This window comes from Palaemon carinicauda, chromosome 4, assembly GCF_036898095.1.
Source record: "Palaemon carinicauda isolate YSFRI2023 chromosome 4, ASM3689809v2, whole genome shotgun sequence".
NCBI lineage: Eukaryota > Metazoa > Arthropoda > Malacostraca > Decapoda > Palaemonidae > Palaemon > Palaemon carinicauda.
Genome location: NC_090728.1, coordinates 33776282 through 33787676, shown reverse-complemented (window position 1 = coordinate 33787676; position 11395 = coordinate 33776282). Strand labels below are relative to the sequence as shown.

Here is an 11395-nt window from a genome sequence, read left to right as displayed (position 1 = left end):
CTCTTCGGATATAGGAACTGAGACCGCTTCTAGCGTCATGTCCTTTCTCCAGTGAGCAGCTAGGTGATACTGAAGGGGTCGGAGGTGGAGTCTCCCTAACGCGATGAACTGGTCCAGCGATGAAAGCGTCCCTATTAGACTCATCCACTGTCTGACTGAACATCGGTTCCTTTTCAGCATGCTCTGGATGCATTCTTGGGCTTGACTGATTCTGGGGGCCCGACGGAAAAGCCCGAAAAGCTTGACTCTGAATCTCCATACCTAGATAGACTATAGTTTGGGATGGGACGAGTTGGGACTTTTCTATATTGACCAGGAGACCCAATTCCTTGGTCAGATCCATAGTCCATTAGAGATTCTCCAGACAGCGACGACTTGACGCAGCTCTTAAAAGCCAGTCGTCCAAATAGAGGGAGGCTCTGATGTCTGCTAAATGCAGGAATTTGGCAATATTCCTCATCAGTTTGGTAAACACTAGAGGTGCCGTGCTTAGGCCAAAGCACAGGGCTTGGAACTGGTAAACCACCTTCCCAAAGACGAACCTTAGGAAAGGTTGGGAATCTGGGTGGATGGGGACGTGAAAGTACGCGTCCTTTAGGTCTAACGAGACCATCCAGTCTTCCTTCCTGACCGATGCTAGCACCGACTTCGTCGTCTCCATGGTGAACGTCTGCTTGGTGACAAAGACATTTAGAGCACTGACGTCCAGCACCGGTCTCCACCCTCCTGTCTTCTTCGCTACTAAGAAGAGACGGTTGTAGAAGCCCGGGGATTGATGGTCCCGGACTATGACTACCGCTCCCTTTTGTAGCAAGAGAGACACCTCTTGCTGTAAAGCTAGCCTCTTGTCCTCCTCTCTGTACCTGGGAGAGAGGTCGATGGGAGTTGTTGCTAGAGGGGGCTTGCGCAAGAATGGAATCCTGTACCCCTCTCTGAGCAACTTCACAGACTGTGCGTCTGCACCCCTGTTCTCCCAGGCCTGCCAGTAGTTCTTGAGCCTGGCTCCCACTGCTGTCTGGAGAAGATGGCAGTCAGACTCTGCCTTTTGAGGACTTGGAACCCTTCTTCTTTTTGCCACGTTGACTATCGGCACGGGTACCTCCTCTGCTGGAGGTTCTGCCACGAAAGGGCGGAATGAACCTACACGCTGGTGTGTCCATCCTAGGTCTAGGCACGGAAGGTAAAGCTGTGACTTTACGTGCGGATGACGCCACCAGGTCATGGGTGTCTTTCTGGATCAACGAGGCGGCAACCCCCTTGATCAGCTCTTCAGGAAAGAGACACTTGGATAGCGGAGCAAACATCAGCTCTGACTTCTGACATGGTGTGATCCCTGCCGACAAGAAGGAGCAAAGGTGATCTCGCTTCTTAAGAACTCCAGACACGAAAGAAGCCGCAAGCTCGCCAGACCCATCCCGAATGGCTTTGTCCATGCATGACATGATGAGCATGGCAGAGTCCTTATCCGAAGGGGAGGTCTTTCTGCTCAACGCTCCCAAACACCAGTCCAGGAAGTTGAAGATCTCAAACGCACGGAAAACTCCCTTCAAAAGATGGTCCATGTCCGAAAAGGTCCAGCAAATCTTGGAGCGTCTCATAGCCAGTCTGCGGGGAGAGTCTACCAGACTTGAGAAGTCGCCCTGGGCAGAGGCAGGAACTCCCAAGCCGAGAACTTCTCCCGTGGCATACCAGACGCTAGATTTGGAAGCAAGCTTGGTCGGGGGGGAAGATGAAGGATGTCTTCCCAAGTTGCTTCTTGGCCTGCAACCACTCTCCCAGTACCCTTAAAGCTCTCTTGGATGAGCGCGCGAGTACGAGCTTCGTAAAGGCAGGAGTTGCTGACTGCATGCCTAAAGCGAACTCAGAGGGAGGTGAGCGTGGGGCTGCAGACACAAACTGGTCCGGATACAACTCCTTAAACAGGGCAAGGACTTTCCTAAAGTCTAAGGAGGGAGGCGTAGTCTTGGGTTCATCTATGTCGGAGTGTTGATCGTCCAAATGCGCAGCTTCGTCGTCATCAGAGATTCCTTCATCCGAATGCTGAGGAGGAAGCGGCAAAGGAGGAGAAGAAAGCTGAACAGCTGAATCCGGCAGCACGGGTGCATGCGTAGCTGCACTGGATCCAACATCATGCCGCTGCTGGTCAGTCTGAGAGCTGGCAACAACAAAAGCGGAGTGGTGGTGCGTGGTGGGGACTGCCGTGGGTTGCAGAGACTGCCGCATTGCGTCAAAACACGGCAGCTTGACAGCACCTTCCCACTGCTGATGCGGTAGCTCACGCATGTCAACGGAGGGTGCCGCACGTCGGCTAACGTCAACATGCGTCTGGCAGGGTCGACTACGCATCGGTGGTGGAGCTCTCACAGCCGGAGTGTGGGAGCAGGCAGCCGCAGTGTCAGCTGAGCGCACAACCGTGGCAGGTTGTAGGTTAACGGGTGCAGTGTCAACCTTCTCAGCACGATACTCCTGCATGAAGGAAGCTAGCTGAGTCTGCATAGACTGCAGCAAAGACCACTTAGGGTCTACAGCGGTTGGTGCGGCAACAGACGGAGTGATTGCCTGCTGCGGAACCACTCTACCTCTCTTGGGAGGTGTGCAGTCTTTGGAAGACTGCGGCGAGTCCGAACTGACCCAGTGGCTACACCTGGGCCGTTGGACTCGCTCGGAAGGGACCTTGCGCTTGAGAGGTCGTGAGACCTTGGTCCAGCGTTTCTGACGAGAAACTTCTTCCGCAGACGAGGAATGAATGGGCTCACTCGTCTGTTTGTGGGTGGGACGATCTCTGCAAGATACGTCCGCAACCACGGAGGGTACATCTGTACGCTGATCAAGGCCTGTCGAACCCTTTGGTCCTTCGACATTGCTTCTCCCCTGGGCTTGGGAGCTTGCAAGAGGTCCCGGACTGGGAGGACGACTGGCACGAACAGATGCACCCTCATGCGTAACACTGACACTTTTCACAGCACTTGCACTCACTACACTTCCCACTGCACTTTTCTCCTTCAACTCTTTGACGTCGGCCAAGAGTTGATTGCGGTCATTCGCTAATGACTCAACTCTGTCACCAAGAGCCTGAATGGCACGCATCATGTCCGCCATCGAGGGTTGCTGAGAGCTAGTAGAAGGGTCGGGTGTAACCACTACAGGGGAAGGAATAGGTTGTGGGGCATGGGGAGAGGAAAAATCAAAAGAGCGAGACGAACTCCTCCTGATCCTATCCTTCTCTAGCCTACGTGCATTCTTAAGGAATTCTTGAAAATCGAATTCCGAAAGCCCAGCGCATTCCTCACATCGATCTTCCAATTGACAGGCTTTACCCCTACAATTGGAACAAACGGTGTGAGGATCTATAGAGGCCTTCGGAAGACGCCTAGAACAGTCCCTAGCGCTACACTGCCTGTACTTGGGGACTTGAGTAGGGTCAGACATCTTGAATTAGTCAAAGGGGGAAATCCAAAATCTATCCAAGTCGTCAACAAATAATCCAAAATCTAATCAATAAAGCTTGATAAGGTATTGATGATAACTCCTGTACAGCGAAAGCTAATAACTAGAGAGAATACATCACCAAATAGCGTGAAAATCAACTCCAGAAACAACAGCGTATCAAGTAGGTCTTGCCGGTGGCACGACAGAGAGAAAATTGGTTCTTTGTTGACAAGAAGTACTGGAGTACCTACTCGACAGATGGCGCTGTTGTTGTACACCCCCACCTGTATAGCGATCGCTGGCGTATCCCGCCCGTAGGTTTTTTCTGTCGGGCAGCAGAGCTGCAGCTACATGATCACCGGGTAAGATTAATATTGAAAAACTGAACATTAAACTTATTATAATACAATATCTCTTTATGTGAATGTAAATGTCTCGAATGGCTGAATTTGAAGATAGGTGAAATTTTGTGCTTAAAATTTTGGCTTTTATGGTAAAAGTAGATCCCTAATCTGTCCGTTAAACCAAGGTGCTACTATACTAAATTCACTGTATCTTATTAACAATTTCATAAAAACATATACAATATTTCCAAAACATGAACATTTATTCTTGGGGAAATACCAAACATTACTTCATAATGACAAAATAACTTGAGCAACTACTAAAAAATTACATTAAAAATATAAAAATCCACATACCATCAACTTTGAAGAACAAGGCATAGAAACAATGTCTCTTGAACCATCAGGAAGCCTGAGCATTAGCTTGGATTCTGGATCACTGGAAGAGCCAAGAAATGACTCCCAATCACTTTCGTTACTACAGGAAGACCAACAGGAATTAGTTTGTTCACTATCACCATTACTGTTAGTTGTCCCATTCTCTTCACTGTTTTTAATAGTTTTAACATACAATTTTCTTTCTCCCTCAAAAGTTCTTTTAACTTTTTCTTCCACTTTATTTACTGCAATAGAGTAATCGATATCAACATCCGAGTCGAATGTTTCTAAACCATCTGCATCATCTTCGTCTTCATTGTCCTCTGGCACCTTCTCGGGGTGACTCTTTGCAGCAAAATCCTTGTTTTCTGTCTCTGCCAGGGAAGCTTTGATGGCTGCTTCTATTTGGGAGGCTTCATCGGCTTCAAGAATACTATCATTTGAGTCCTATAAAGTAATAGAATTCCTAAGAAGTTTACAAAACAATCACAATTATGTATAGTATAAAAGTTATAAATCACAGCTAAGCATCAAATACAATATAGTACTGTACTCCTTGAACCAAATAATTTGATTCTCAAGTTGTTTCAAAACATCTTTCACATAAATTACTCGTGCAATCATTTACATGTACTACCTGTTAAGGAATCAAATGTGATGAAGAAACATGTTATTTTTATTAGTAAAATAAATTTTTGAATATACTTACCCGATAATCATGTAGCTGTCAACTCCGTTGCCCGACAGAATTCTATGGAGGGATACGCCAGCTATCACAATACTAGAAGGGGGTGTACTTACCAGCGCCACCTGTGGCCAGGTACTCAAGTACTTCTTGTTGACACCTCCTCAATTATTCCTCGGTCCACTGGTTCTCTATGGGGAGGAAGGGAGGGTCGATTAAATCATGATTATCGGGTAAGTATATTCAAAAATTTATTTTACTAATAAAAATAACATTTTTCAATATTAAACTTACCCGATAATCATGTAGCTGATTCACACCCAGGGGGGTGGGTGAAAACCAGTGTACAAGATTAAAGGATAGCTAAGTATCCCGTATTTCATATAATCAGTTATCCACAATAACAATGAAATAATAAGTACCTGGTAAGGAAGTCGACTTGAACCGTTACTCTGCCTTTAATAAGATCGTCTTCCTTACTGAGCGCAGCGTTCCTCTTGGGAGGCTGAATCAACTCAAAGGTGCTAAAGTATACAGGGCTGCAACCCATACTAAAGGACCTCATCACAACCTTTAACCTCGGCGCTTCTCAAGAAAGAATTGACCACCCGCCAAATCAACAAGGATGTGGAAGGCTTCTTAGCCGACCGTACAACCCATAAAAAGTATTCAAGAGAAAGGTTAAAAGGTTATGGGATTATGGGAATGTAGTGGCTGAGCCCTCGCCTACTACTGCATTCGTTGCTACGAATGGTCCCAGGGTGTAGCAGTACTCGTAAAGAGACTGGACATCTTTGAGATAGAATGATGCGAACACTGACTTGCTTCTCCAATAGGTTGCATCCATAACACTCTGCAGAGAATGGCTCTGTTTGAAGGCCACTGAAGTAGCCACAGCTCCCACTTCATGTGTCCTTACCTTCAGCAAAGCAAGGTCTTCTTCCTTCAGATGAGAATGTGTTTCTCTAATCAGAAGCCTGAATAGTAAGAAACTGAGTTCTTAGAACTTGGAAAAGAAGGTTTCTTGATAGCACACTATAAGGCTTCTGATTGTCCTTGTAAAGGTTAAGACCTTTTTAGATAGTACCTAAGAGCTCTAACTGGGCAAAGTACTCTCTTCAGATCATTCCCCACCAAGTTGGACAGGCTTGGGATCTCGAACGACTTAGGTCAAGGACGTGAAGGAAGCTCGTTTAGCAAAAACCGAGCTGCAAGGAACATGTAGCCGTTTCAGATGTGAAAACAATGATCCTGCTGAAGGCGTGGATCTCACTTACTCTTTTAGCTGTTGTCAAGCACACGAGGAAAAGAGTTTTTAATGTGAGGTCCTAAAAAGAGGCTGATTGGAGAGGTTCAAATCTTGATGACATAAGGAACCTTAGGACCACGTCTAGATTCCAGCCTGGAGTGGACAACCGACGTTCCTTTGAGGTCTCAAAAGACCTAGGGAGGTCCTGTAGATCTTTGTTGGTGGAAAGATCCAAGCCTCTGTGGCGGAAAACCGCTGCCAACATACTTCTGTAACCCTTGATCGTAGGAGCTGAAAGGGATCTTACTTTCCTTAGATATAACAGGAAGTCAGCAATCTGGGTTACAGTGGTACTGGTTGAGGAAACTGCATTGGTCTTGTACCAGCTACGGAAGACTTCCCCTATAGACTGATAGATTCTGAGAGTGGATGTTCTCCTTGCTTTGGCAATCGCTCTGGCTGCCTCCTTCGAAAAGCCCCTAGCTCTTGAGAGTCTTTCGAAAGTCTGAAGGCAGTCAGACGAAGAGCGTGGAGGATTGGGTGTACCTTCTTTACGAGAGGTAGACTTAGAAGGTTCACTCTTAGAGGAAGAGTCCTGGGAATGTCGACCAGCCATTGCAGTACCTCTAAGAACCATTCTCTCGCGGGCCAGAGCGGAGCCAACCAACGTCAGCCGTGTCCCTTTGTGAGAGGAGAACTTCTGAAGTACCCTGTTGACAATCTTGAACGGCGGGAATGCATACAGGTCGAGATGGAACCAATCCAGCAGAAAAGCATCCACGTGAACTGCTGCTGGGTCTGGAATCGGAGAACAATACAACAGGTCTCTAGGTTATCGAGGTAGTGAACAGATCTATGGTTGGCTGACCCCACAGGGCCCAAAGTCTGCTGCAAACATTCTTGAGAAGGGTCCACTCTGTGGGGATGACCTGACCCTTCCGTCTGAGGTGATCTGCCATGACATTCATACCGCCCTGAATGAACCTCGTTACCAGTTAGCTTTCGATCTTTAGACCAGATGAGTAGGTCCCTTGCGATCTAGAACAACTTCCACGAAAGAGTCCCTCCCTGCTTGAAGATGTAAGCCAGGGCTGTGGTGTTGTCAGAGTCCACCTCCACCACTTTGTTAAGCTGGAGGGACTTGAAGTTTATCAAGGCCAGAATAATCGCCAACAACTCTTTGCAATTGATGTGAAGTGTCCTTTGCTCCTGATTCCATGTTCCCGAGCATTCTTGTCCGTCCAAAGTCGCACCCCAGCCCGTGTCTGATGCGTCCGAGAGGAGACGGCGGTCGTGTTTCTGAACAGCCAAAGGTAGACTTCCTTGAGAAGAAAGCTGTTCTTACACCACGCGAGAGAAGACCTCCTCTCTTCGGAAACAGGAACTGAGACCGTCTCTAGCGTCATGTCCTTTATCCAGTGAGCAGCTAGATGATACTGAAGGGGGGGGAGGTGGAGTCTCCCTAACACGATGAACAGGGCCAGCGATGAAAGTGTCCCTGTTAGACTCATCCACTACCTGACTGAGCATCGGTTCCTTCTCAGCATGCTCTGGATGCATTCTAGGGCTTGGAAGATCCTTGGGGCCGACGGAAAAGTCCGAAAAGCTCGACTCTGAAGATCCATACCCAAGGAGACAATGGTCTGGGATGGGACGAGCTGAGACTCCTCAAAATTGACCAGGAGGCCCAGTTCCTTGGTCAGATCCATAGTCCATTTGAAAATCTCCAGACAGCGACGACTTGTGGGAGCTCTTAAAAGCCAGTCGTCTGACGGAGCCGGACACAAGATCATGGTACTGCTGCACAGTCTGTGAACTGTCAATCATGGGCAAGCGAGGAAGTACAGTGACAACCCGAATCTGTCTAGACTGTCTGGGTCGTACAGACAAACTCCTTATCGGGTTGCTGAGGTTGCCGCACTGCGTCACAGCAAGTCACTTCTGTTGGTTGTTGAACGTCTTCCCCGTGACACATTGACTCCGTAAACAAAAAATCCTCTAACAAGGACTAAGCTTGGACTGCATGTCTTGTAGCACAGCTCAAGGTCTATGGGAGCAGGTGTGGTAACAGACGGGATTAGCGACTGAAGTGGAACCATTACCTTCCCTGGAAGCATGTTATGCTTAAATAAAAGTCCATAGGAGGCTATGCAGCTAAAGGCTCCCTCCAAATGACAGAGTCCTCAAGGGAATATCAGAAGGAGGGAGAAAAGAACTTTCTCATCTACAGGGACCATATCCTAGAAAAGCTAAGTTCTCTCAGTGAGGGTTCACTGGTGCAAAAGCAGCAGACTAGAAGGCAACGTTATGAAACTGCTTGACAGTCTAGTGAGTTGGCAACAACCAAAGATGTGTGACTGAGAAGCATGCGGTAAGGTATGCAGAGCATGTTGTATGCAGAGTATGCTGTATGCAGAGTATGCTGTATGCAGAGCATGCTGTATGTAGAGCATGTTGTATGCAGAGCATGCTGAATGCAGAGCATGCTGTATGCAGAGCATGTTGTATGCAGAGCATGCTGAATGCAGAGCATGCTGTATGCAGAGCATGTTGTATGCAGAGCATGCTGTATGCAGAGCATGTTGTATGCAGAGCATGCTGTATGCAGAGCATGCTGTATGTAGAGCATGTTGTATGCAGAGCATGCTGAATGCAGAGCATGCTGTATGCAGAGCATGTAGTATGCAGAGCATGCTGTAAGCAGAGCATGTAAGGTAAGCAGAGCGTGTGCATGGCGTTTAACATTTCTCAGAAATTCCATGACCAGTGCTAGAGTGCTTTATGCATGCTTGCATGGGGTTTTAATATCAACATAATATATACCTTACATTCATAACTCATGATTCATATTTTTGCCATATTTTGCGATATTGTTAAAAATATATTGCCAGGAATACAAATATATTTTTATAAGTACATAATACAAATAACCTCCATTATCATAAGGTTTGAAAATGGAGGTAAGGTATGCTGAACAGCAGAGTCAGAACGAGCTGGAACAACAATAGTTGTGGTTTCCTCTTCAAGACTCTGTTGAGGGAACACCTGAGGCTCAGTCTGCAAAGGCTGATCAAAGGAAGTAGCAGAAGGTAGGCGCATGGGTGGAGGAGGCTGACTCCTGGCATGAGTGGCTGAACTCAAGGGTTGCGCTTGCTGAGTGGTTGGCGGATGCGCAGTAGCAAGTTCCTGAGGAACGAGTTGAGGTTCCTGCGGTGTGAGCTGAGAGCGAAAAGGTAGTGGCTGCGCAGAACGCAGTAAAAATCTCGCAAGTTGAGGCTCCTGAGGCGCAAGGCTAAGGTGTTGAGGTGCTTGCCTTGAGGAGGGTTGAGCTCGCTGCAGCGAGAGCTGAGGAGACTGACTCATGGACGGGAGAGGTTGTTGTACCTCAACCGAGTGTTGCATCACTGGTGGAGCAGCAAGTGGAGGCGGAGGAAGAGAGGTATAATCCTCCTGATCCCATTGTAAAGGTTGCCTTAAGGAAGGCGGAGGCTGAACACCACTGGGAACAGCAAACTCAGAACGTGGCTCAACATCGTACGCCTGGCAGGTGGTACTGCGATCAGGCGGAGCGAGCGCAGGCGGAGGGAGTGTAGGCGGAGGCGGAGGCGCAACACTCTCAGCCCGACACTCACGCATCAAGTCCGAAAGCTGTGCTTGCATGGACTGTAGTAGAGTCCACTTGGGGTCGGCAGAAACTACAGTAGGCTGAGGTAAAGCCTTAACAGTCGAGCTCTGTTGTGGCAGAACCTTACTCCTCTTAGGCGGAGTGCATTCAACTGATGACTGAGGAGAGTCAGAGCTAACCCAATGACTGCATCCGGGTTGTTGAACTCTAACTTCGTACGTCTGGCATAGGTCTGGACTTTACGTTTAAGAGGTCTTGAGACCTGAGACCAGCGTTTTCTCCCCTAAATTTCTTCTGCAGACGAGCAAAATAAGGGCTCAATCGTCTGCGGGTGGGAGTGACGGTCTCGGTAAGACACGCCCACAACCACCGAGGATACTTCTGTGCGCCGATCAAGGCCTGCTGAACCCTTCTGCCCTTCGACATTGCTTCTCCCCTGGGCTTGGGAGCTTGCAAGAGGTCCCGGACTGGGAGGACGACTGGCGCGCACAGAAGTACCCTCACGCACAACACTGACACACTTTGCGCTAATCACTTATCACTTTGATTTTCTGTTTGCACTTATTTCACTGAACTCGAAACTTTAAGTGGTTTGTACCTGAAACACGCAATTCTATCCTTTCTCAAAAGTTAGTAATTGCGAAAACAGAATTACAATGTAACAGAAAAATCTAATGAAAGATAAATAATTCAGTGGCTGGAAAGAGACTAAACACTAGATCACTCTAGAAACGTTTACCTTCTTCCCCTAAAGAGACTAGGGAGAAGAGCAAAAACGATAACAACGTTACTCGCTTGAATGAAACGTTTATCCTCCTCTTTCTCCCTCCGTCTCTATCTCTCTCTCTCTCTCTCTCTCTTGACTTAGAACCTGAGAGAAGAGCCCAATCATATATATCGTTAAAACATATTATTGTTAAAGGAAAAAACTGAAATATTTCCCAAAATGAAAAGTTCCTTTATTAGGATTAAAACCATTAAGTTAAGAAAGAATGAACAAAACGCTAGACACGGTTACTCTTACTGCAACGTGAAACCGTGAATATTCTCTCTCTATCGTAACGATAGAGCGCAAGTTGAACGTTCTGAACATCAACAACTGCAGAGACAAAACAAAACGTTAGTTCAACTTTGAAAACAGTACGAGACTATCAAAGAAATTCTTTCAAAGACATTAAAATAGCATAATATGTTAACAGGTAAAACCAAAATGACGGGCTCAATGTTAATTAACTTCGGTACCAAGAAAAGACCGCCTACTATTAGGAAGGTCGAATATAAACAAATATAAAAATTAATTTTAATAAGTTTATAATAAAAGGAAGTTAATCGAAGAGGCCTATAAGAGGCGGAGAGATATAAAATAAATCTATAACTTTTGTTAAGCAAAATTAAGAAAGAGAGTCTATACTCTCTTAGACACCAACACTTCCGTCTAAGGGAAGGGTCGGCCATTAAAAAGTGAAAGAGAGTTCATACTCTCTTCGTCACCATAATTAATCAAATTAATTCCAAAAGCTAACTAAGCTAATATAGAAGTTTCCAGTAAAGCGACAGCCGAAATCAAAGAGAAATACTTCACCAAAGTCGTGAAAATACTCCAAGAACATAAGCGTATCCCAGAACGTCTTGCCGGAAGCACGACAGAGGAATAATTGAGGAGGTGTCAACAAGAAGTACTTGAG

At 46.8% G+C, this 11395-nt stretch overlaps 1 protein-coding gene across 1 annotated transcript in view; it reads right to left on the bottom strand.

Annotated features, from left to right (window-relative positions):
- LOC137639886 (UBX domain-containing protein 7) overlaps positions 1 to 11395 on the bottom strand; it is an 80438-nt gene that overhangs the window by 15930 nt on the left and 53113 nt on the right. The window contains exon 7 of the mRNA XM_068372149.1: positions 4131 to 4598. Coding sequence (XP_068228250.1) covers positions 4131 to 4598 — 468 coding nt within the window. The remainder of the gene's footprint in view (positions 1 to 4130; positions 4599 to 11395) is intronic.